This window comes from Salmo salar, chromosome ssa04, assembly GCF_905237065.1.
Source record: "Salmo salar chromosome ssa04, Ssal_v3.1, whole genome shotgun sequence".
Lineage (NCBI taxonomy): Eukaryota > Metazoa > Chordata > Actinopteri > Salmoniformes > Salmonidae > Salmo > Salmo salar.
This window is the reverse complement of record NC_059445.1, coordinates 18,948,388-18,974,320: the sequence shown is the minus strand read 5'-3', so window position 1 is coordinate 18,974,320 and position 25,933 is coordinate 18,948,388. Positions and strand designations below refer to the sequence as shown.

Sequence of the window (25,933 nt, the reverse complement as noted above, 5' to 3'; positions counted from 1 at the left end):
GGCAGGGAAGTCAGGTTCAGGAGAAACCAGAGTGGTTTAAAAAATGGAGTATTTATTAACAAAAACTAACTCCAAAACCAATGTAGAAAAATAATCCGGGTAAACAAATAACCTGTCGCACACCGATACATAAACAACACGTACATAACATAACAATCACCGACAAGGATATGAGGGGAAACAAAGGGTTAAATACACAACATGTAATTACTGGGATAAGAAACAGGTATGTAAGGAGACCAGACAAAACCAATGGAAAATGAAAAACTGATCAATGGTGGCTAGAAGACCGGTGACGTCGATCGCCGAGCACCACCCGAACAAGGAGGGGCATCAACTTCGGTAAAAGTCGTGACAGTACCCCCCGACGCACGGCTCCAGCCGTGCGTCGACACCGGCCTCGGGGACAGCCCGAAGGACGAGGCGCAGGGCGATCCAGATGGAGACGATGGAACTCGCTCAGCATGGAAGGATCTAACACGTCCTCCACCGGAACCCAGCATCTCTCCTCCGGGACCGTACCCCTCCCAGTCCACGAGGTACTGAAGACCCCTCGCCCGATGTCTCGAATCCAGGATGGATCGAACGGAGTACGCCGGGGCCCCCTCAATGTCCAGAGGGGGCGGAGGAACCTCCCGCACCTCGGCCTCCTGGAGCGGGCCAGCCACCACCGGCCTGAGGAGAGACACATGGAACGAGGGGTTAATGCGGTAATTGGGGGGAAGCTTTAACCTATAACATAACTCGTTCAATCTCCTCAGGACTTTAAACGGCCCCACAAACCGCGGACTCAGCTTCCGGCAGGGCAGGCAGAGGGGCAGGTTTCGGGTCGAGAGCCAGACCCTGTCCCCCGGTGCGAACACCGGGGCCTCACTGCGGTGACGGTCTGCACCAGCTTTTTGACGTCGTACGGCGCGCTGAAGGCGGACGTGAGCAGCATCCCAGGTCTCCTCCGCACGCCGGAACCAGTGGTCCACTGCAGGAGCCTCGGTCTGACTCTGATGCCAAGGGGCCAGAACCGGCTGATATCCCAACACACACTGAAATGGAGTGAGGTTAGTGAAGGAGTGGCGGAGCGAGTTCTGAGCCATCTCTGCCCAGGGCACAAACGCCGCCCACTCCCTCGGCCGATCCTGGCAATAAGACCTCAGAAACCTACCCACATCCTGATTTACTCTCTCCACCTGTCCGTTACTTTCGGGGTGAAAACCTGAGGTAGGGCTAACCGAGACCCCCAGACGTTCCATGAACGCCTTCCAAACCCTTGACGTGAACTGGGGCCCTCGATCAGACACTATATCCTCAGGCACCCCGTAGTGCCAAAAGACGTGGGTAAACAGAGCCTCCACCATCTGTAGGGCCGTAGGGAGACCGGGCAAAGGGAGGAGACGACAGGACTTAGAAAAGCGATCCACAACGACCAGGATCGTGGTGTTACCTTGTGAAGGTGGAAGATCGGTTATAAAATCCACCGACAAGTGCGACCACGGCCGCTGTGGAACGGGTAAGGGTTGTAAACTTACCTCTGGGTAGGTGTCTAGGAGCCTTGCACTGGGCGCACACTGAGCAGGAGGAAACATAAACCCTCACGTCCTTAGCTAAGGTGGGCCACCAGTACCTCCCACTAAGACAGCGCATCGTCCGACCAATCCCAGGATGACCAGAGGAGGGTGACGTGTGAGCCCAGTAGATCAATCGGTCACGGACAGCAGACGGAATGTACAGACGCCCAGCTGAACACTGTGGGGGAACAGGCTCTGCACGTGACGCCCGCTCAATGTCCGCATCCAGCTCCCATACTACCGGTGCCACCAAACAAGAGGCTGGGATGATGGGAGTGGGATCCATGGACCGCTCCGCTGTGTCATACAGCCGGGACAGTGCGTCTGCCTTGACGTTCTGGGAACCTGGTCTGTAAGAGAGGGTAAACACAAAACGGGTGAAAAACATGGCCCACCTTGCCTGGCGAGGATTCAGTCTCCTCGCCTCCCGGATGTCCTCCAGATTGCGGTGGTCAGTCCAGATGAGAAAAGGGTGTTTAGCCCCCTCAAGCCAGTATCTCCACGCCTTCAAAGCCTTGACGATAGCCAACAGCTCCCTGTCCCCCACATCATAGTTTTGCTCCGCCGGGCTGAGCTTCTTAGAGAAGAAGGCACAGGGGCGGAGCTTAGGTGGCGTACCCGAACGCTGAGAGAGCACAGCTCCTATCCCAGCCTCAGATGCGTCTAACTCCACTATGAATTGCAAAGATGGATCCGGATGAGCCAACACAGGAACCGAGGTAAACAGAGCCTTCAGTTTCCTAAAAGCCCTATCCGCCCCAGCTGACCACTGCAAGCGCACCGGACCCCCCTTCAGCAGTGAGGTAATGGGAGCAGCTATCTGACCAAAACCCCGGATAAATCTCCGGTAGTAATTGGCAAACCCTAAAAATCTCTGCACCTCCTTTACCGTGGTGGGAGTCAGCCAATTGCACATGGCTGTAATACAGTCACTCTCCATCTCCACTCCTGACGTAGATAGGCGATATCCTAAGAAAGAGACGGACTGTTTAAAGAACAAGCATTTCTCAGCCTTGACATACAGGTCATGCTCCAACAGGCGACCAAGCACTTTGCGCACCAGGGACACATGCTCGGCGCGTGTAGCGGAGTAAATCAGAATGTCATCGATATACACCACTACACCCTGCCCGTGCAGGTCCCTGAAAATCTCGTCGACAAAAGATTGAAAGACTGATGGAGCATTTTTTAACCCGTACGGCATGACAAGGTACTCATAATGCCCTGAGGTGGTACTAAATGCTGTCTTCCACTCGTCTCCATCTCGGATACGCACCAGGTTGTACGCACTCCTGAGATCCAATTTTGTGAAGGAGCACGCGCCGTGCATTAATTCAATCACCGGGGCGATCAGAGGTAGCGGGTAACTGTACCCCACTGTGATTTTATTAAGACCTCGATAATCAATGCACGGTCTTCTTCTTCACAAAAAAGAAACTCGAGGAGATGGGTGAGATGGAGGGCCTAATGTACCCCTGACGCAGGGATTCAGAAACATATGTCTCCATAGCCACCGTCTCCGCTTGCGACAGGGGATACACGTGACTCTTGGGAAGTGTAGTGTCTGCCATGAGATTTATTGCACAATCCCCCTGTCGATGAGGTGGTAACTGAGTCGCCTTCTTTTTACAGAAGGCGAGAGCCAAATCGGCATATTCGGGGGAATGCGCAGGGTAGAGACCTGGTCTGGACTTTCCACCGTAGTAGCACCTGACGGAAACCCCTACACACCTACCTAAGCACTCTCGCGACCACCCTGTAAGAGCCCTCTGTGGCCAAGAAAAAGTGGGGTTATGACTAGTTAACCAGGGCAGACCCAGCACCACTGGATACGCAGGAGTGTCAATAAGGAAAATACTAATCTTCTCCTTGTGTCCCCCCTGCGTCACCATAGTCAAAGGTGCTGTGGCCTCCCTAATCAACCCTGACCCTAATGGTCGACTATCTAAGGTGTGAATGGGAAAAGGCACTTTCACTGGTACAATATGGATCCCTAAACTATGAGCCAACGTTTGATCAATAAAGTTCCCAGCCGCGCCTGAATCTACTAGCGCCTTATGCTAGATATCGCCCAGTTCCCGGCGATATCGAGTAACTTCCCACAGCCATTGAAGAGGAGTGGGACAACATTCCACAGGCCACAATCAACAGCCTGATCAACTCTATGTAAAGGAGATGTGTCGCACTGCAAGAGGCAAATTGTGGTCACACCGGATACTGACTGTTGCTTTTATCATGCCCCTACCTTTTTTTTAAGGTGTCTGTAACCAACAGATGCATATCTGTATTCCCAGTCATGTGCAATCCATAGATTAGGGCCTAATGCATTTATTTCAATGACGAATTTCCTTATATCAACTGTAACTCAGTAAAATCTTTGAAATTGTTACATATTACATTTATATTTTTGTTCAGTGTAAATACAAGTGTTGATATTAGTTGGCAGGGGGTTTTCAACTTTTTACGGTTGCTGTTGTCTAAGATCAATCAAATGTATTTATAAAGCCCTTTTTACATCAGCCGATGTCACAAAGTGGGAGAGCTGATTGTGATGTTCTGTGTTAGTTTGTTGCTCAGACAGAGAGCGCTTCTTTGATGTCCTGTGTTAGTTGTTTCTGAGAGTTTTTTTTGTGAAGTAGTTTGTAGCCGGTCCTGCGGAGGTATGTTTATGTCCAAAGGACTGTTTTGATTTATGAAATTTTTTGTATTATTCTGTTAAAAAAAAATTCCCAGGGGGGAAGGGGAAGGCACCTAGGGAGTGCTTAGGCAAGAGGCCTGTGGGCATACATAATCAGTAGTATTTACTGTCTATGCACACTAGGTAAGACCTGGGCGGACCACGCCCTGTATTTTGGTTAGCGCACCAGGTGGTGCTAAAAGATTAGGTAAGTAGTGGGTAGGCAGGTAAGGTAGGAGAGGGGGGCTCTTTAACTTTTACTTTCTTTGCTTTGTTTCCGTCCAGCCCCTTTTCCCCAAATTTACCGTGTGAAGGAATAAATAAATTCCCCTCTTCCTAGAGGCGTACGTAACAGCTGTACAGAAACCCAGCCTAAAATCCCAAACAGCAAGCAATGCAGGTGTAGAAGCATGGTGGCTAGGACAAACTCCCTAGAAAGGCCAGAATCTAGGAAGAAACCTAGAGAGTACCCAGGCTCTGAGGGGTGGCCAGCCCTCTTCTGGCTGTGCCTGGTGGAGATTATAACAGAACATGGCCAAGATGTTCAAACGTTCATAGATGACCAGCAGGATCAAATAATAATAATCACAATGGTTGTACAACAGGTCAGCACCTCAGGAGTAAATGTCAGTTGGCTTTTCATAGCCGATCACTCAGAGTTAGAGACAGCAGGTGCGGTAGAGAGAGAGTCCAAAACAGCAGGTCCGGGACAAGGTAGCACGTCCAGTGAACAGGTCAGGGTTCCATAGCCGCAGGCAGAACAGTTGAAACCGGAGCAGCAGCATGACCAGGCGGACTGGGGACCAGACCAGGTAGTCCTGAGGCATGGTCCTAGGGCTCAGGTTCTGAGAGAGAGAGAGAGAGAGAGAGAGAGAGAGAGAGAGAGAGAGAGAAAATACTTAAATTCACACAGGACACCGAATAAGACATGAGAAATACTCCAGATATAACAGACTGACCCTAGCTCCCCAACACAAACCATTGCAGCATAAATACTGGAGGCTGTTTTTGTGTATATAAAATTTACGAGAGAGAATGAATAAATTAACGACTAATTCAGTAGTTTTGTTTCATTTGAATAATATATTACATCTTTCATTGTAAATACATGGGTCTTATTGATAAAATGTCAAATGTAAATACTTAACTCTCTCCATAATAACTTCACAGAGTCACGCTCATAAAAATGTGTATAATAGTTTCATGAATTTAGCCAACAAGTTATTGCAAGGGTATTTTTGATTTAAGTGAATTTCTTTGACTTTATTTGATAAACCAAATTTGTGAGGGAGCAACCAAGCGTTCTTCCATTCAATTTCAGTAATTAATGCATTCCAGAAGAATTTCCTTCCCTCTAGGAGAGATCTTGTTCTTGGAGTTGAAAAGTTATCTTATGAATGTATTATTACATTACTTATCCAGCAACCTTCTAACATAAGTTTTGCATCTATCTTGACATGTCCAAAACACAAATGAGATTTAATTAAGTCCTGAAGGTATTGCTTGGCATATAGAATTAAATTATTTATAATGTATTGGGAAGTTCTATGTTTCTAAGAACTTTCTATAAGAGAGTATAGCTTGCGTCCCACCCTAATCAACAGCCAGTGGAATCGCGTTGCGCTAAATGCAAAACCTCATAAATGCTATAACTTCAATTTCTCAAACATATGACTATTTTACACCGTTTTATAGATACACCTCTCCTGAATCGAACCACGTTGTCCGATTTCAAAAAGGCTTTACAGCAAAAGCAAAACATTAGATTATGTCAGCAGAGTACCCAGCCAGAAATAATCACACAGCCATTTTCAAATGCAACTAGCATGCATCACAAATACCCAAAACACAGCTAAATGCAGCACTAACCTTTGACAACCTTCATCAGATGACACTCCTAGGACATCATGTTACACAACACATGCATTTTTTGTTCGATAAAGTTCATATTTATATATAAAAACAGCATTTTACATCGGCGCATGACGTTCAGAAAATCTTTTCCCTCAAATGCTTCCGATGAATCAGTGCTACAATTTATAAAATTACTATTCGAAAACATTGTTAAAATGTAATATTGTCATTCAAAGACTTATAGATTAACATGTCTTGAATGCCATCTCTTTGCCAGATTTCAAAATAACTTTACTGGGAAATCCCACTTTGCAATAAACTACGTGGTATGCCCAGAAAAAAAGTCTAGGCTATAAATGTTGGAGCCATCTTGGAACGATCAACCATCAAAAATACTATTGTAAATAATCCCTTACCTTTGATTATCTTTATCAGAAGGCACTTCTAGGAATCCCAGGTCCATAACAAATGTAGTTTTGTTCAAAAAAGTTAATAATTTATGTCCCAATAGTGTTAGCGCGCTCCGAAGGCTAGTGAAAATGTATCGTGTGCGTCTGACTTATCGTCAGGAATGAGCAAAAAATATATATTTAAGTTCGTTCAAACATGTCAAACGTTGTATAACATAAATCTTTAGGGGCTTTTTCAACCAGGGCTTCAATAATATTCCATTGGGACGGTTGCATTGTCTTTCAAAACATTTCGAAAAGGGAGAGTACCCATGGGCGCCGACGTCACAATGGTAATGGCCCATCCCCTGTGACCAAGATAAACATCCTCTCTTTCAGTCAATTTTGATAGTAGGAGACTCAAACCACTTTGTAAAGACTGGGGACATCTAGTGGAAGCCATAGGAAGTGCTAAATGAATCACAAGCCCCTGTGTGTTTCAATGGCAAATGTTTGAAGTGATATCCACACATCAGATTTCAGTTTCCTGTCAGGATTTGTCTCAGGGTTTTGACTGCCATATGAGTTCTGTTATACTCACAGACACCATTCAAACAGTTTTAGAAACTTTGGGGTGTTTTCTATCCAAATCAAACAATTATATGCATATTCTAGTTACTGGGCAGGAGTAGTAACCAGATTAAATCGGGTACATTTTTTTATCCTGCTGTGCAAATACTGCCCCCTAGCCCTAACAGGTTTTAAGATGCGTTTGTAACGTGGGTCGTATAAAGGGGACCAAGGCGCAGCGTGTAGAGTGCTCATTTTTTTTACTTTAATGAAGACACAACGAGGACCAGCTGCCTCCATTTGGAGATCAACCCCAAAAACAACAACATAGAAAACCTAGAACACAAACATAGAAATAGAAAACATAGAAAAACACAAAACACCCCCTGTCACGCCCTGACCTACTCTACTATAGAAAATGACAACTTACTAGGGTCAGGACGTGACAGCGTTGTATATTTTTCCATATAAAGTCTAGGAAAGTCTTGTTGATATCCTTGCTGGTTTGATCAGCTACAAATAGGGAGACCAGGGTAGACAAAACGTGACAGACCTCTGCTTTGGACAATAAAACCATTCCAATAATAGAGAGCTCAGGCTGGAGCCAGTTGTTAAAGATGGATTTTGTTTTCTTTAATCTGAGAGAAATTGAGATGTTGACGGACAATATGGTTTTTCACAATGTGCACCCCTAAATGTTTCACATTATCTTTCACTGGAATATTCTCAACAGATTGGTAATTTGAGTTATGCAGGGACAATATTTCGCATTTATGTTAAGTTCCTGTCACGTCCTGACCAGTATAAAGGTTATTTGTTATTGTAGTTTGGTCAGGACATGGCAGAGGGTATTTGTTTTATGTGGTTCGGGGTGGTGGTTTATTTAGTAGGGTGTTTGATTTATTATTTCCGGGTTTTGGTTTATGTTCTGTACTTCTATGTTCTTTCTGGGTTGGTGTATTTCTATGTGTAGGTTAATGGGGGGTTGGACTCTCAATTGGAGGCAGGTGCTTTCTCTTTGCCTCTGATTGAGAGTCCTATATATGGGTAATTGTTTGGTGTAGTGTGGTGGGAGATTGTTTCTTGTTTTGCGTGTGTGAGCATGACAAGGCTGTTTGTTGGTCATGGGTTCTTCGTTTTTGTTATTTTGATGTTCACTTTTATTTAAAATAAATGATAAGATGAGCATCCACATTCCTGCTGCGTTTTGGTCCTCCATTCCCGACGACAACCGTTACAGTTCCAGAAGCGGAAGAGAATGATTTGATAATATTAAGTGCAAAAGCAACTTGATCCTTGTCTTTTAGAAACAGAACTGTATCGTCTGTTAATTGAGATATTTGTATTTATTTTCCAAATATTGAAATACCTTTTAATTCAGGGTAGTTTAAAATGCTAATTAAAAAAAAGAAACGTACTAAAATATTGACTTATCTTTAATTTGACATGCTCCTAAGAACTTCACATATTGGTGCTCCTTTTAGATGGAAATGCCCACATAATTGTTTCAAGCTGGGTAAATGACAAACTGATAACGGTTGCATCCTCCGCCTAGACGCAGTGGGCACTCCACGTCTTGGGGATCGACCTGTGTCGTGCAGGACGCCGCTCAAAGGAGTGATCAATGGGGTAGCATTGAGTGTAGAAGTGGATCAAATAAAAAATAATATTTCCTGGTGTTTGTGACACGTGCTGTTTGGTGAGATGTAGACCCGGTGGCAATGGCGAGACAGAATACCCTGTATATCGTGTTGAACTTTGGCAAAGAGTTTCCACTTGATAAGGTCAGCTAAGGTTATATTTGTTATTCTGTGAAAGCCTATGTTCCTAAACCCTACTGTGCTTTAGGTGCCAAGGATTTGGAGCAGTGTGTAGGAGGGAGATCCCACAATGTAAGAAATGTGCAGAAGGGCATTCCCAAGCAGAATTTTTTTCTTGTTGAAATATACTTAAATCATACTTCATCAATATATTAAAGTATTTAGAAGTATGTCTGTGATAAATATACTTTCATATATTTAAAATATATAATATCTAAATTAGATTTTTGTTGTTGTACTTAAGTACACTACCGTTAAAAGTTTGGGGTCACTTAGAAATGTCCTTGTTTTTGAAAGAAAGGCACATTTTTTTGTACATTAAAATAACACAAAATTCATCAGAAATACAGTGTAGATGTTGTTAATGTTGTAAATGACTATTGTAGCTGGAAATGGCAGATTGTAGAGTAGAATAGAATGGTCCTCAACTGGCAGCTTCATTAAATAGTACCCGCAAAACACCAGTCTCAACGTCAACAGTGAAGAGGTGACTCTGGAATGCTGCCTTCTCAAACTGGCCAATAAAAAGATTAGATTAAGATGGGCAAAATAACATAGACACTGGACAGAGGACCTCTGCCTAGACGGCCAGCATCCCAGAGTCGCCTCTTCACAGTTGACATTGAGACTGGTGTTTTGTGGGTACTATTTAGTGAAGATGCCAGTTGAGGACCTGTGAGATGTCTGTTTCTCAAACTAGACACTCTAATGTACTTGTCCTCTTGCTCAGTTGTGCCTCGGGGCCTCCCACTCCTTTCTATTCTAGTTAGAGCCAGTTTGCGCTGTTCTGTGAAGGGTGTAGTACACAGCGTTGTACGAGATCTTCAGTTCCTTGCAATGTCTCGCATGGAATTGCCTTCATTTCTCAGATCAAGAAGAGACGGACGAGTTTCAGAAGAAAGTCCTTTGTTTATGGACATTTTGAGCCTGTAATCGAACCCACAAATGCTGATGCTCCAGATACTCAACTGGTCTAAAGAAGGCCAGTTTTATTGCTTCTTTAATCAGAACTACAGTTTTCAGCTGTGCTAACATAATTGCAAAAGGGTTTCCTAATGATTAATTAGCCTTTAAAATTGATAAACTTGGGTTAGATAACCCAACATGCCATTGGAACACAGGAGTGATGGTTGCTGATAATGTGTCTCTGTACATTTACATTACATTTTTCATTTGAGTAATTTAGCAGACGCTCTTATCCAGAGCGACTTACAGTAGTGAATGCATACATTTCTTTCTCTGTACGCCTATGTAGATATTCCATAAAAAATCTGCAGTTTCTAGCTACAATAGTCATTTACAACATGAACAATGTCTACACTGTATTTCTGATCAATTTGATGTTATTTTAATGGACCAAAAAAATGTGCCTTTCTTTCAAAAACAAGAACATTTCTAACTGCCTTCCCATTTCTAACTGCCTTCCTGCCTTCCTGAAGACAAACAATGTATACGAAACGCTTCAGTCTGGTTTTAGACCCCATCATAGCACTGAGACTGCACTTGTGAAGGTGGTAAATGACCTTTTAATGACGTCAGACCGAGGCTCTGCATCTGTCCTCGTGCTCCTAGATCTTAGTGCCGCTTTTGATACCATCGATCACCACATTCTTTTGGAGAGATTGGAAACCCAAATTGGTCTACATGGACAAGTTCTGGCCTGGTTTAGATCTTATCTGTCGGAAAGATATCAGTTTGTCTCTGTGAATGGTTTGTCCTCTGACAAATCAATTGTAAATTTCGGTGTTCCTCAAGGTTCCGTTTTAGGACCACTATTGTTTTCACTATATATTTTACCTCTTGGGGATGTCATTCGAAAACATAATGTTAAATTTCACTGCTATGCAGACGACACACAGCTGTACATTTCAATGAAACATGGTGAAGCCCCAAAATTGCCCTCGCTAGAAGCCTGTGTTTCAGACATAAAGAAGTGGATGGCTGCAAACTTTCTACTTTTAAACTCGGACAAAACAGAGATGCTTGTTCTAGGTCCCAAGAAACAAAGAGATCTTCTGTTGAATCTGACAATTAATCTGGATGGTTGTACAGTCGTCTCAAATAAAACTGTGAAGGACCTCGGCGTTACTCTGGACCCTGATCTCTCTTTTGAAGAACATATCAAGACTGTTTCAAGGACAGCTTTTTTCCATCTACGTAACATTGCAAAAATCAGAAATTTTCTGTCCAAAAATGACGCAGAAAAATTAATCCATGCTTTTGTTACTTCTAGGCTGGACTACTGCAATGCTCTACTTTCCGGCTACCCGGATAAAGCACTAAATAAACTTCAGTTAGTGCTAAATACGGCTGCTAGAATCCTGACTAGAACCAAAAAATGTGATCATATTACTCCAGTGTTAGCCTCCCTACACTGGCTTCCTGTTAAGGCAAGGGCTGATTTCAAGGTTTTACTGCTAACCTACAAAGCATTACATGGGCTTGCTCCTACCTATCTTTCCGATTTGGTCCTGCCGTACATACCTACACGTACGCTACGGTCACAAGACGCAGGCCTCCTAATTGTCCCTAGAATTTCTAAGCAAACGGCTGGAGGTAGGGCTTTCTCCTATAGAGCTCCATTTTTATGGAATGGTCTGCCTACCAATGTGAGAGACGCAGACTCAGTCTCAACCTTTAAGTCTTTACTGAAGACTTATCTCTTCAGTAGGTCCTATGATTAAGTATAGTCTGGCCCAGGAGTGTGAAGGTGAACGGAAAGGCTGGAGCAACGAACCGCCCTTGCTGTCTCTGCCTTGCCGGTTCCCCTCTTTCCACTGGGATTCTCTGCCTCTAACCCTTTTACAGAGGCTGAGTCACTGGCCTACTGGTGTTCTTCCATGCCGTCCATGGGAGGGGTGCGTCACTTGAGTGGGTTGAGTCACTGACGTGGTCTTCCTGTCTGGGTTGGCGCCCCCCCTTGGGTTGTGCCATGGCGGAGATCGTTGTGGGCTATACTCGGCCTTGTCTTAGGACGGTAAGTTGGTGGTTGGAGACATCCCTCTAGTGGTGTGGGGGCTGTGCTTTGGCAAAGTGGGTGGGGTTATATCCTGCCTGTTTGGCCCTGTCCGGGGTATCATCGGATGGGGCCACAGTGTCTTCTGATCCCTCCTGTCTCAGCCTCCAGTATTTATGCTGCAGTAGTTTATGTGTCGGGGGGCTAGGGTCAGTCTGTTACATCTGGAGTATTTCTCTTGTCTTATCCGGTGTCCTGTGTGTATTTAAATATGCTCTCTCTAATTCTCTCTTTCTCTCTTTCTGTCTTTCTCTCGGAGGACCTGAGCCCTAGGACCATGCCTCAGGACTACCTGGTATGATGACTCCTTGCTGTCCCCAGTCCACCTGGCCGTGCTGCTGCTCCAGTTTCAACTGTTCTGCCTGCGGCTATGGAACCCTGACCTGTTCACCGGACGTGCTTGTTGCACCCTCGACAACTACTATGATTATTATTATTTGACCATGCTGGTCATTTATGAACATTTTAACATTTTAACAATGTTCTGTTTTAATATCCACCCTGCACAGCCAGAAGAGGACTGGCCACCCCTCATAGCCTGGTTCCTCTCTAGGTTTCTTCCTAGGTTTTTGGCCTTTCTAGGGAGTTTTTCCTAGGGAGTTTTTCCTAGCCACCGTGCTTCTTTCACATGCTTTGCTTGCTGTTTGGGGTTTTAGGCTGGGTTTCTGTACAGCACTTTGAGAATATCAGCTGATGTACGAAGGGCTATATAAAAATAAATTTGATTTGATTTGATTTGAAGTGACCCCAAACTTTTGAACGGTAGTGTATATTCTTAGTTTATTAGATAAATAGTAAAACAAATATATTTTGAATATTCCTTATGTACATTGTATATTTCTCAAAATAGAAGTATACTAAAATTCAAATTCAGTGTAAATGTAAGTTTGATTTAGTTGACCAATCAATGTCATTGTATTATTAGTACACTAGCATGAACAATGAAATGGAATTTCTGTATTTTCTTTACAAATAAAGTATATTTATGTGTTTCAAGTATACTTTTACAAATAGAGTAAAAGCTAACCACATTAGCTATTGTTATTAGCCATGTAAAGGTTACCTTTATTGACCAAGGAATCTTCTCAGCCAATGTTACAAGAGGATATTTACAAAGCAGTTGTGGCTGGAGTGACAATTTTCATGTAACGTTTTGATAACTGTGCACCAGTGGGATTTCACACTAGTTTTTCACATTACGGTGATAAATTATTAATTTAGAAAATGAACATGAAAATATTTGAATAGCATAAATATGAGGAACTTATTATAAATCAAAACTTCAGCTGCAGAAAAGGATGCTGGATAATATATATTTTTTAAATGCACATACTTTTAAAAGTATACTTAAATATATTTAGTGATTTTTTATTTCTTTCCTAAATATACTTTTTTGCATAAACAGCTCCAAGTGTATTTGGAATGAATATACTAAATTATTAATAAAGCGTACAAAATTGTGTTTTAATAAGTGTGTTTAAGTATGATAAAAGTGAACATATGGGTCTTTCTATAAATAAAGGAGCCAATGTGTGACATCAGGGTCAAAATTTCAAAATGGTTTGATATACATTTAAACAGGATTTTCCTGCAGCTTTATGTGCAGTTACAGGAATGAGAGTCTAGATAGGCCCAATGAGACCATAACTTTAAAGCAACAATAAAACATCTACATGTCATACACCAAGTCACTTGGCTCTGTCATATCCTCACATGGTCTCTCCTATCATTGCTACGCAGACGACACACAATTCATCTTCTCCTTTCCCCCTTCTGATAACCAGGTGGCGAATCGCATTTCTGCATGTCTGGCAGAACCTCGGCAAGATGGAGCTGCTCTTCCTCCCGGGGAAGGACTGCCCGTTCCATGATCTCGCCATCACGGTTGACAACTCCATTGTGTCCTCCTCCCAGAGTGCTAAGAGCCTTGGCGTGACCCTGGACAACACCATGTCATTCTCCGCTAACATCAAGGCGGTGACCCGATCCTGTAGGTTCATGCTCTACAACATTCGCAGAGTACGACCCTGCCTTACACAGGAAGCGGCACAGGTCCTAATCCAGGCACTTGTCATCTCCTGTCTGGATTACTGCAACTCGCTGTTGGCTGGGCTCTCTGCCTGTGCCATTAAACCCCTACAACTCATCCAGAATGCCGCAGCCCGTCTGGTGTTCAACCTTCCCAAGTTCTCTCACGTCACCCCGCTCCTCCGCACACTCCACTGGTTTCCAGTTGAAGCTCGCATCTGCTACAAGACCATGGTGCTTGCCTACGGAGCTGTGAGGAGAACGGCACCTCCGTAACTTCAGGCTCTGATCAGTCCCTACACCCAAACAAGGGCACTACGTTCATCCACCTCTGGCCTGCTGGCCCCCCTACCTCTGCGGAAGCACAGTTCCCGCTCAGCCCAGTCAAAACTGTTCGCTGCTCTGGCACCCCAATGGTGGAACAAGCTCCCTCACGACGCCAGGACAGCGGAGTCAATCACCACCTTCCGGAGACACCTGAAACCCCACCTCTTTAAGGAATACCTGGGATAGGATAAAGTAATCCTTCTAACCCACCCCCCCAAAATAAAAATAAAATAAAAAACAAGATATAGATGTACTATTGTAAAGTGGTTGTTCCACTGGATATCATAAGGTGAATGCACCAATTTCCAAGTCGCTCTGGATAAGAGCGTCTGCTAAATTACGTAAATGTAAATGTATTGCATCTTGCCTATGTCGCTCTGTCATTGCTCATCTATATATTTATATGTATATACTCTTATTCCATTCCTTACTAAGATTTGTGGGTATTAGGTAGTTGTTGTGGAATTGTTAGACTACATGTTAGATATTGCTGCACTGTCGGAACTTAAAGCACAAACATTTTGCTGCACTCTCAATAACATCTGCTGACCATGTGTATGTGACCAATAAAATTTGATTTGAAATGTTATGAGGTTACAGTACACTTCCAAGATCTTCATACAAAAGAGTAAGACAGCTATCCAGGAATTTCACAGAATCAAGGATTTCACAGAATTTGGATATCTGTATTATCCTGTCAGAGCCTTTATATCCAGGCCTTTGCAATGTAACAGTTGTAAAATGTTTGGACATGTAGAAAGTGTCTGCAGACGGAAGGAGCCGAGATGTGGGACATGTGGGGGAAACCACTTTGATGGAGACTGTATAGCAGAAGAGAAATGCAAAGGAATAAAGTATTGTAACTGTGGTAGGGAACATGAGGCGACATCCTTGGAATGCCCAAATAGGATGAAAGAGATGGAGGTGGCCAAAATCAGGGAATTCAGTCTGTCTCTTATGCGGTAAGAAGGGTAGAAATAGTAGGAGGTCCGATGTTGTCAGGTAGGCCTCTGCAGGTTGCAGAGTTGGCCTCCCACCAGCAGGATCCAGATATGCTGTATGTAAAGAAGGTGAACTTTGTGGTTTTTATGGCAATGGTGATCAATGGCACAGCTAATGTGGAGGGAAAGTCCAGGAAGATGGGCATTATTGTGGATGCGGCAGAGTGGTTCCTGGGACTAAAAGATTTCTCAGCGAAGGAGTTCCCTGAGGTGCTGTCAAGAGCAGTGATACCCTCTCAGGCCCCAGAGCCTGGGGAGGGAGTTATGGACGTTTGAAGAACTGAAGAAGTGAGAGATAACAAAACTGATCTCCCACTCTCACAGTATGGAGTTTCCTTTTTTCATCCCCGTACAGTTGGTGGCGGTAATGCACCATAAATATTGGATGCCAACCGCAGTAAAGAAGAAGTAACCGGAAGTGAACCACAGTGACCATGAACAATTTCTACGTTAGCGTTTTTATTGTTGTTATTTAGACGTGTAACACCCTGGATTTCAAAATATGACTAATGTAACTGCACCGCATCACATAATCACCCTATATAGTGTATAATTCGTGTTGGAGACGATTTAGTTGATAGATGTTATCTAGGTAACGCTAGCTGCTAACAATGGCTAACTGTATGGTGTTTCACACTCAAATAGCCTCTATAATGGAGGTGCTAGCGAATGCAGCCGTTGCAGAAATCTGTAAACTCGTAGACGACGACTATGCAGTGTTTCGTTTGGAAATAACTCAAAGCCAGAAAGAAAACAGGGCATTGCGGAGAAAACTACTGGAACTGAAGGTGGCACGGGAGCGCGCTGAGAGGACAATGCCAGAGCGCGTCCTCGCCATTCGTCCCAGTAGTGTCAAGATCCTCGACCGATACAGAGGAATGGCAAGAGGTACATTTTGCAGAAGGCAGAGGATGCGCGGCCTGTCGCCCCGTTCCCCTCTGGACATGTGTTCAGATGTGTTACCCAGAATTTTGTCTTGGTCAGTTTTTGGATAGTATGCAATAATTCCCCTGAGTACTTAGCTATATTAGCGCAAAGACACAATATCATATTCTAACCAGATTATTGATTTACTGCTTTTCCTATTTACTCAATGAAAACAATGTGATGCATGGAACATAATACATCAATCAATAAATAGTATTTCAAGAAGTTATGATAAATGTTACCTTAGTGTACAATATACAGTTGAGCATTGACATTACCTAACCACCTCTTTCCACCCAATCACTCTCTCAGGTGAAGGACATCGCACTGGAGGCTACAGAAGCTTTGTAAAGCCTATGGGACACCATACATGGAGAGATGACCAACCAATCACTGTTAATGAGGGGAGTGGAACCTCAACCCAGCACGTTATCATGACAGAGGTTAGTTTAATAGTGTTACATCAAAATTACAGTACATCAAATGTGAGACTTCCCTATGACATTGTTATTCAATAACCTCCTCTCTTCTTGTGTCAGTCTGCAGATGCAGAGGCTGCAGGTCCTGGAGTTAAGCTGGAGAGGTCTGAAGGAGAGGAGGACCCACGACACAGCACAGATATCCAGACTGGATTGGCTGGAGTGCCCCCTGTAGCTATGGAGGACCCCACCATCGCCCCAGTGCAGCCTAGGACCCGATGCAGCATCACGGAGGTCAGTGGAACCCAGAACGCCGTTCTCAAGTCAGAGACAGACACCGAGACTTTAACGGGGCTGGGGCGACTGGGCTGTCCTCCTGCTCCCCGCTCAGAGTATTTACTTTACGGTAACCTGAGGACAGTTTTATCCAATCGGGACTCAGGTGATGCATTACCGTCTGACAATGATCCGACCTGTTCATACGCTACAGAGACACAGATGATACCTGGTGACGGGCCTGTGGGCTTAGATACACAGACTAATCCAATGAGAGGGGACTGGAACCAGTACAGCAGTAGTGTATACTCTGAAGGGTTCCTAGATAAGAAAGGGGCAGGTCTAGTCGTAGATGAGATGATTGTGAAAGTTGAGCGCGACTCTCCTCAGACATGGAGTGCAGATGAGACTCACTTAAGAGAAGGACACTCGCAGGGCAACACCAGTGACTTTTTAGATTACAGGGAAAGCTTTGAGACAAATCTAAATGTTGCGACCCACTCCCCTTCACATGCGTTCAGAGATCGCGACCCAGTGTCCACGTCGATGGGGCCTTCTGATTCACACGGCCGCGTCTTTTTTGATCAGGTATTGAACTCAAACGACAGGACTAGAGCCCAGGCTCAGAGAGGGGATGCTACATCAGGCAATATTAAAGAGAAACGGTTCCTCTGCATGTTCTGTAACAAAGCCTTCAGCTGCCCACATAATGTGGAGATCCACCAGAGGGTCCACACAGGGGTAAAACCCTTCAGCTGTACACGGTGTCATATGCGCTTCGCCCAGGCTGGCAACCTGAAGAGGCACCAGAGGGTCCACACAGGGGTAAAACCCTTCAGCTGTACCCAGTGTCACATGCGCTTCGCTGAGGCTGGTGACCTGAAGAGGCACCAGAGGGTCCACACAGGGGAGAAACCCTACAGCTGCCCCCAGTGTGAGAAGAGATTCTCCCGCCAGCACCAGCTGAAGATGCACCTGAAGGTCCACACGGGAGAAGCGCTGTTTGCCTGTACGCACTGCGGGAAGAGGTTCTCGGAGAGGAGCTACCTCAGAATACACCAGCAGAAAAATCATTCCAGTCTATAACAGAAATAAACCATTTCACGCGGTAGCTTCTTACATTTAGATCAAACCCTGCATTAAAGACAAATGTATACATTGTCATTGTTGTCAGCAGAAAAGATCCACAGAAACATTTTGAATAACAAGTAACAGATTTCAGTGTTGAATATTTCTGGGTAGAATATTGCATCCAGACATTGTGTGTTATAAGCCTAAAGTGTGTTACATATTATGTTTGTACTCTGTAGGGTATATGTTTACAAATGCCTGGATTACTTGTGTTCACCTACTGAATTTTTTTCCCAAGACATTTTTAGTGAGAAAATAAATGCATTTGAAGAAGTTAATGTTGGGTCATGTGTATGTGTGGTTTTCATATGGTTTATGTAAAACGTGTTTATGTTTAATAAACTCCAAATGGGACTTTTCATTCTAAGACTTTCATTGAGATTCTCTTTAATATACATTATATATGATCTCAACAGTGCTTCATAACCAATATACACTTACTAAATATACCTACTAGGCCCATCATTTAACGCGTGACATGTTTATCGCTGTACATTTTTCGGATGCCGTTAATTGCGTTTCCATAGCTTCACCGCATGGTTTAAGCGCATGTGTTTCCGCACCGGCGATTTTAAGTGCAGAACACAACAGGGAACACCGCTACAGTTAATGCTTGCACCTTTGCATAGCTGAAGACCGTGTGCTTCTAGCCCAAATCATGTGAAAGTTATACCCAATATTACAGGAGCTATGTTTTTTTTGGTTCTGCTACAGATTGGTGCGCATGTCACAGGCTGTTTTAAACTACTCACAAGCTGCTGTTTTTTGGTTTGATAACAAACACCATTGTTTAGCAAGCTAGTTATGTTACCTAGCGACCTGATAACTTGACCACTGACTAGGCTATGCACAAATTTGGATGGCACAGGAAGAACTGAAAAGGAATTGGCTCCTCAGAGATGCTTCAAAGGTAGGCTGCATACGCAAGAGTGTGTGTGTGTGTGTGTGTGTGTGAGAGAGAGAGAGGATGTGTGTTTCAAGTTTCACGGTTTTATTGTCATGTGCACTAGTATAGTGAAATGTCTTTATTTCTTTCTCTTTCCCACAAAGTAGTAATCACAGTCAATAGTGTGAGAGAGCCGGTGTGGGAGGGAGAGTGTGTAGGACTATGTGTGTAAAGTTATCTGAACAGTACAGCGACAGTTGTTTTTTCCTAGAATGCCTGAAGCTTTAACAGTACTTAAAACTGTGTGTGTAAGAGAGGGAGTGTCTGTACTATGTACAAGTGTTACACTTCAAGAACATTCATAAGAGGGAGTAGGCCTACTCAAACATTGGGAGCAGTAATAGCTGTAGCTGTTAGTGACGTGTGTTGTTCATGGTGGAAATGCTATTAAAAGGTTTTGACGTAGATCATTTTGTGTTTCCGTTCCTTACAATCAAAGCATAGTACGCCTGTACCTCAATGCACTACTTTTTAAATGGAAAACTCTTTCTTTGGGGCCAAATTTGAGCAGATTAATCGCGATTAACTAATGCCATTAACTTGATTATTGTCATCGTTTGACAGCCCTAATACCAACACATACCCACACACACTAACAAACACCTACTGTACGCATCAAAATAGTTTAGTCAAGTTTGTCTGATAACTTTTGACTTAGCATAGTTGACTTATATTTATCCACAACATAAAATGTATGTCCGCTATGATGGGTTTAACAACAATGAAGTCATTCTGTAGCTACATTATAGAACTCAAACGTATTAGGGATGGGTAAACAATCCATGCTGAAAGCGTGTTTATTGTCTGTGTGTGCGTGTACCTTAAGGAGTGTAATCTGTATCACCTCTCTCTTCCAGGAGGAGGAGGGTCCAGAGTTGCTGCTGGTGAAGGAGGAGGGGTGTGAAGAGGGTCTGGGGAACCCTGAGGGGACCATGGTCATGGAGGACAACCAGACTACACCTCCTGAACCCACAGAGGAACCAGCTGAGCAGCACAAGACCACACACAGTCTCACTGAGGTGAGCCCAATGTGAACTGGGTTGTTCCACGAAATGAGTGCCTTTTAAAACATATTTTTAAGTTGAAACTGTGCACCAATATTACATTTAAAAGCCTCCCGAGTGGCACAGCGGTCTAAGGCACTGCATCGCAGTGTTGAGGCATCACGACAGCCTGGGGTTTGATCCCAGGCTGTGTCACATCCGGCCGTGACCAGGAGTCCCATAGGGCAGCACACAATTGGCCCAGTGTCGTCTGGGTTTGGCCGGGTGGCTTTACTTGGCTCATCGCGCTCTAGTGACTCCTTCCCTGTAGCTCAGTTGTTAGAGCATGGTGTTTGCAACACCAGGGTTGTGGGTTCGATTCCCACGGGGGGCCAGCACAGAAAAAAAAAAAAAAATGTATGAAATTGTATGAAATGTATGCATTCACTACTGTAAGTCGCTCTGGATAAGAGCGTCTGCTAAATGACTAAAATGTAAAAAAAATGTTGTGGCGGGCCAACTGACTTCAGTTGTCAGTTTCCTCTGACACATTGGTGCGGCTGGCTTCCGGGTTACGCAAGCAGGTGTTAAGAAGCAGCGCGGCTTGGCGGGTCATGTTTCGGAGGAAGCATGACTCGACCTTCGCCTCTCCCGAGCCTGTTGGGGAGTTGCAGCGATGAGGCAAGATCGTAACTTCCAATTGGATATGACAAAATTGGGGAGCAAAAGGGGAGAAAATTACAACAACAACAAATATATACTGTTCCCGATTTTCTGGAACCCAACTTGCCTATTGATATAGAGATTTCTGTGCATGTGCTGGATTTTTTTAACATAGCTGCTGCCCACTCAGCTGCCCACTCTGCTGCCCTACGTAGCTAAAATTGATACAATATTGTTTTCCTCATCAATCGGCACATAATACCCCATAATGACAAATTGAAAACAGGTTTTTTAAATATTAGCAAATTTAAAAAGCAAAAAAATTATAATACGTATTTACATTAGTATTCAGACCCTTTGCTATGAGACTCAAAATTGAGCTCAGGTGCATCGTGTTTCCATTGATCATCCTTGAGACGTTTCTACAACTTCAATGACATCCACCTGTGGTAAATTCAGTTGATTGTACATGATTTGGAAAGGCACATACCAGTCTACAGTGCATTCGGAAAGTATTCAGAACCCTTGACTTTTTCCACGTTTTGTTACGTTACAGCCTTGTTCTAAAATTGATGAAATTGTTTTTTTCCCCTCATCAATCTGCACACAATACCCCATAATGACCATGCAAATTAGTCTTTTCGAAATTTTTGCAAATGTATTAAAAATTCTGAGCTGAAATGGCACATTTACATAAGTATTCAGACCCTTTACTCAGTACTTTGTTGAAGCACCTTTGGGTATGACGCTACAAGCTTGGCACACCTGTATTTGGGGAGTTTCTCCCATTCTTCTCTGCAGATCCTCTCAAGCTTTGTCAGGTTGGATTGGGACTGTCACTGCATATCTGTTTTCAGGTCTCCCCAGAGATGTTAGATCGGGTTAAAGTCCGGGCTCTGGCTGGGCCATTTAAGGATATTCAGAGACTTGTCCCGAAACCACTCCTGCGTTGTCTTGGCTGTGTCCTTAGGGTCGTTTTACTGTTGGAAGGTGAACCTTCGCCCCAGTCTGAGGTCCTGAGCGCTCTGGAGCAGGTTTTCATCAAGGATCTCTCTGTACTTTGTGCCATTCATCTTTCCCTCGATCCTGACTAGTCTCTGAAAAACATCCCCACAGCATGATGCTGCCACCACCATGCTTCACTGTAGGGATGGTGCCAGGTTTCTTCCAGATGTGACGCTTGGCATTCAGGCCAAAGAGTTCAATCTTGGTTTCATCAGATCAGAAAATATTTTTTCTCATGGTCTGAGAGTCCTTCACTGTAGGTGCCTTTTGTCAAACTCCAAGCAGGCTGTCATGTGCCTTTTTACTGAGGAGTGGATTCCGTCTGGCCACTCTACAATAGAGGCCTGAGTGGTGGAGTGCTGCAGAGATGGTTGTCCTTCTGGAAGATTGGGGTATTGTGTGTAGATTGATTAAATAATTTTACACACAATTTTAGAATAAGGCTGTGACGTAACAAAATGTGGAAAAATTCAAGGGGTTTAAATACTTTCCGAATGCATTGCATATGCAAAGGTCAGTACTCCTACTCTGAGACTCTTTGTGGATACGGCCCGGTCTTGATTCAAGTCATCTTAAAAGGTAAGTTCTGCCACTTTTCAATCTTATAATCATTTCCAGCACCAAACCAGTGTCTACATATGTGAAAACAGACTGTGGTTAAAAAGACAAGGTCCTAAAAAAATGCTTCTCTGTGACGGATTAAAAGTAAAAAACATTCATTTTCAAAACCTGCATCGAGTTTCTAGCCCAAGGGAGGGTATTTTCTTGCTCCCCACATCACTGCAAATCTCAGTGTTTGAATATCACTTTATGTCATTGGGTAGAATATTTTTACCTTGTTTTTTTCTACTTAACTTTAGAAATGTGCCGTTTTCACATACCTAATGTGTTTCCATGGTCGAGCAGCTGCACACAAACTTAAGATCACCATGCGCAATGCCAAGCGTCTGCTGGAGTGGTGTAAAGCTCGCCGCCATTAGACTCTGGAGCAGTGGAAACGCGTTCTCTTAAGTGATGAATCACGCTTCACCATCTGGCAGTCCGACGGACGAATCTAGGTTTGGCGGACGCCAGGAGAACTCTACCTGTCCCATTGCATAGTGCCAACTGTTAAGTTTGATGGATGAAGAATAATGGTCTGGGGCTGTTTTTCATGGTTCGGGCTAGGCCCCTTAGTTCCAGTGAAGGGAAATCTTAATGCTATAGCATACAATGACATTCTAGACGATACTGTGCTTCCACCTTTGTGAAAACAGTTTGGGGAAGGCCCTTTTCCTGTTTCAGCATGACAATGCCCCCATGCACAAAGCGAGGTCCATACAGAAATGGTTTGTCGAGATCGGTGTTGAAGACCTTGACAGGCCTGCACAGAGGCCTGACCTCAACCTCATCTAACACCTTTGGGATGAATTGGAACACCGACTGCGAGCCAGGCCTAATCGCCCAACATCAGTGCCCGACCTCACTAATGCTCGTGTGGCTGAATGGAAGCAAGTCCCTGCAGCAATGTTCCAACATCTAGTGGAAAGCCTTCTCAGAAGAGCGGAGGCTGTTATGGTAGCAAAGGGGGGACCAACTCCATATTAATGTCCATGATTTTGGAAAGGGATGTTCTACGAGCAGGTATCCACATATACTAAAAGTATGTTGACACTGGTATTTTGATGGAGATAATGAAAGTGAGGTTGAAAAGTGGTGGAGTTGCCCTTTAAGTGTGAGACCATGCCTTTCAATTATCACACCATTAAAGAGTGTCAAGTAATCAAATCAACCAATATGTTTGCATAGTACTCATAGCAATCCCTCATTTCCCAATCAGAAGAGGCTCCATAGCAGGGTGCTCATATCATATTTCTTGATCCAACATCCTCTCACTCTGTATCTCTTACAGTCAGTAGACATGGAGGATGGGAAGCCTGATCTGCTGCTGGTCAAAGAGGAGACAATAGAAGATGGACCAGAGAGCATTGACCTGCTGAGTGGACTAAAGATGGGGGAGCAAGGTAAGGGAGAAATACATATTTACATTTTAGTAATTTAGTAGACACTCTTATCCAGAGCAACTTACAGGAGCAATTAGGTTTAAGTACCTTGCTCAAGGGCACATCGACAGACTTTTCAACTAGTCGGCCCAATGCTCTTAACCGCTAGGCTACCTGCCTACATACAGTAATAGATCTTCATTGGGAATAGTGATGCGCCTGACTATTTTCTTTTCTATATTTTCTTAATTCACAAAATAAAATCATGTATGAACTTGACCAGGTAATTGACAACAAAAAAACTCTGCCATGTTTGTAAAGTCTATTTTGTAACCTCTTCCTGCAGGTGGTTGGCTGGAAGGTAACAGAGGAGACTGGCCGACCATTTTGGATTCTCAGACCCAGACTGCTGCAGCCATGGGCCCAGGGGACGACATCACTGAGCAGGCCAGGACCAGAGGTGACATAGTGGAGGTCAGTGGATGGGACAGTGTCCTCAACTCTGGACTGGGGAACAACACTGTTAACCACTACCAGAAACAGACAGTCGAACACAAAACAACATCCGAATTTAGTCTCCATGACAACAGACTGGCTGAGACCAGGGCGAGGCATAGATTTGGTCCATGGGGACTGGGAGGTATCCATATGAGGCGGGAGAGAACAGAAACAAACTCTGCTAGCGATGCTCCGTCCTGCTCCTATAGTTGTGATTCAGAGACACCTTTGGCGCCTCAGGTTAACCCCCTAACAGGTGCTGCCTTCAGCCTGCCTTCTATAGGATCTATCAACTGGAACATGGACCCTGCGACAACACAGACACTCCCCGGTCTTCGTCCTTCTCACAATCTCCTAATGTTAAACCAGACCTCAGACAATGCCAGTGCTTCAACTTTAAATGGCTACACAAGCCCATTGACAAATGACAGTAGTAGTGATGCTATCAGTAGATACGGTGGCAAAGAGAAGCGCTTCCCGTGTTCATTCTGTGGGAAAGCCTTCAGTTTCTGCAAACAGGTAGAGATCCACCAAAGGATGCACACGGGGGAGAAACCATTCGGCTGCCACCTGTGCCAGGCCAGTTTTTCACAATCGTCCAGCCTGAAGAGGCACCAGAGAGTCCACACAGGGGAGAAACCCTACAGCTGCCCCCAGTGCGAGAAGAGGTTCTCCCGCCAGCACCAGCTGAAGATGCACCTGAAGGTCCACACAGGAGAAAGGCCATTCGACTGTACTCACTGTGGGAAGAGGTTCTCAGAGAGGAGATACCTCAAGATGCACCAGCAGAAAAACCATTCCACTATAACATAGGAAGTAACCATTCCACTCGATAGCTTCTGATGCTAAGATCAACCCCTGCATTAAAGGTAGACGCAGCAAGATGACATAGATGCATAAAATAAACAGCAGTTGTGGGTCAATCATTGAAGTGCAAGGCCCAGACATTGTGTGATATACAGTTGAAGTCGGAAGCTTACATACACCTTAGCCAAATACATTTAAACTCAGTTTTTCACAATTCCTGACATTTAATCCTAGTAAAAATTCCCTGTCGTAGGTCAGTTAGGATCACCAATTTATTATAAGAATGTGAAATGTCAGAATAATAGTAGAGAGAATTATTTATTTCAGCTTTTATTTATTTCATATATTCTGATGGCCACTCCAATACCTTGATTTTGTTGTCCTTAAGCCATTTTGCCACAACTTTGGAAGTATGCTTGGGGTCATTGTCCATTTGGAAGACCCATTTGTGACCAAGCTTTAACTTTCTGACTGATGTCTTGAGATGTTGCTTCAATATATTCACATAGTTTTCCTACGTCATGATGCCATCTATTTTGTGAAGTGCACCAGACCCTCCTGCAACAATACACCCCCACAACATGATGCTTCCACCCCGTGCTTTACGGTTGGGATGGTGTTCTTCAGCTTGCAAGCCTCCCCCTTTTTCCTCCAAACATAACGATGGTCATTATGGCCAAACAGTTCTAATTTTGTTTCATCAGACCAGAGGACATTTCTCCAAAAAGTACGATTTTTCTCCCCATGTGCAGTTGCAAACCATAGTCTGGCTTTTTTATGGCGGTTTTGGAGCAGTGGCTTCTTCCTTGCTGAGCGCCTTTCAGGTTATGTCGATATAGGATTCGTTTTACTGCGGATATAGATACTTTTGTACCTGTTTCCACCAGCATCTTCACAAGGTCCTTTGCTGTTGTTCTGGGATTGATTTGCACTTTTCGCACCAAAGTACGTTCATCTCTAGGAGACAGAATGCGTCTCATTCCTGAGCGGTATGACTGCTGCGTGGTCCCATGGTGTTTATACTTGCGTACTATTGTTTGTACAGATGAACG

General features: G+C 44.1%; 1 protein-coding gene across 1 annotated transcript; it reads left to right on the top strand.

Annotated features, from left to right (window-relative positions):
- The first annotated feature begins 15,651 nt into the window (after positions 1 to 15,651).
- Positions 15,652 to 25,163, top strand: LOC106602480 (sal-like protein 4). The gene is made up of 6 exons (XM_014195154.2): positions 15,652 to 16,132; positions 16,484 to 16,614; positions 16,711 to 16,884; positions 19,801 to 19,962; positions 23,486 to 23,597; positions 23,923 to 25,163. Exons 1-6 carry the CDS (start codon positions 15,856 to 15,858, stop codon positions 24,885 to 24,887), a joined length of 1,821 nt encoding a protein of 606 aa, XP_014050629.2. The 5' UTR covers positions 15,652 to 15,855; the 3' UTR covers positions 24,888 to 25,163.
- The last annotated feature ends 770 nt before the right edge of the window (positions 25,164 to 25,933 follow it).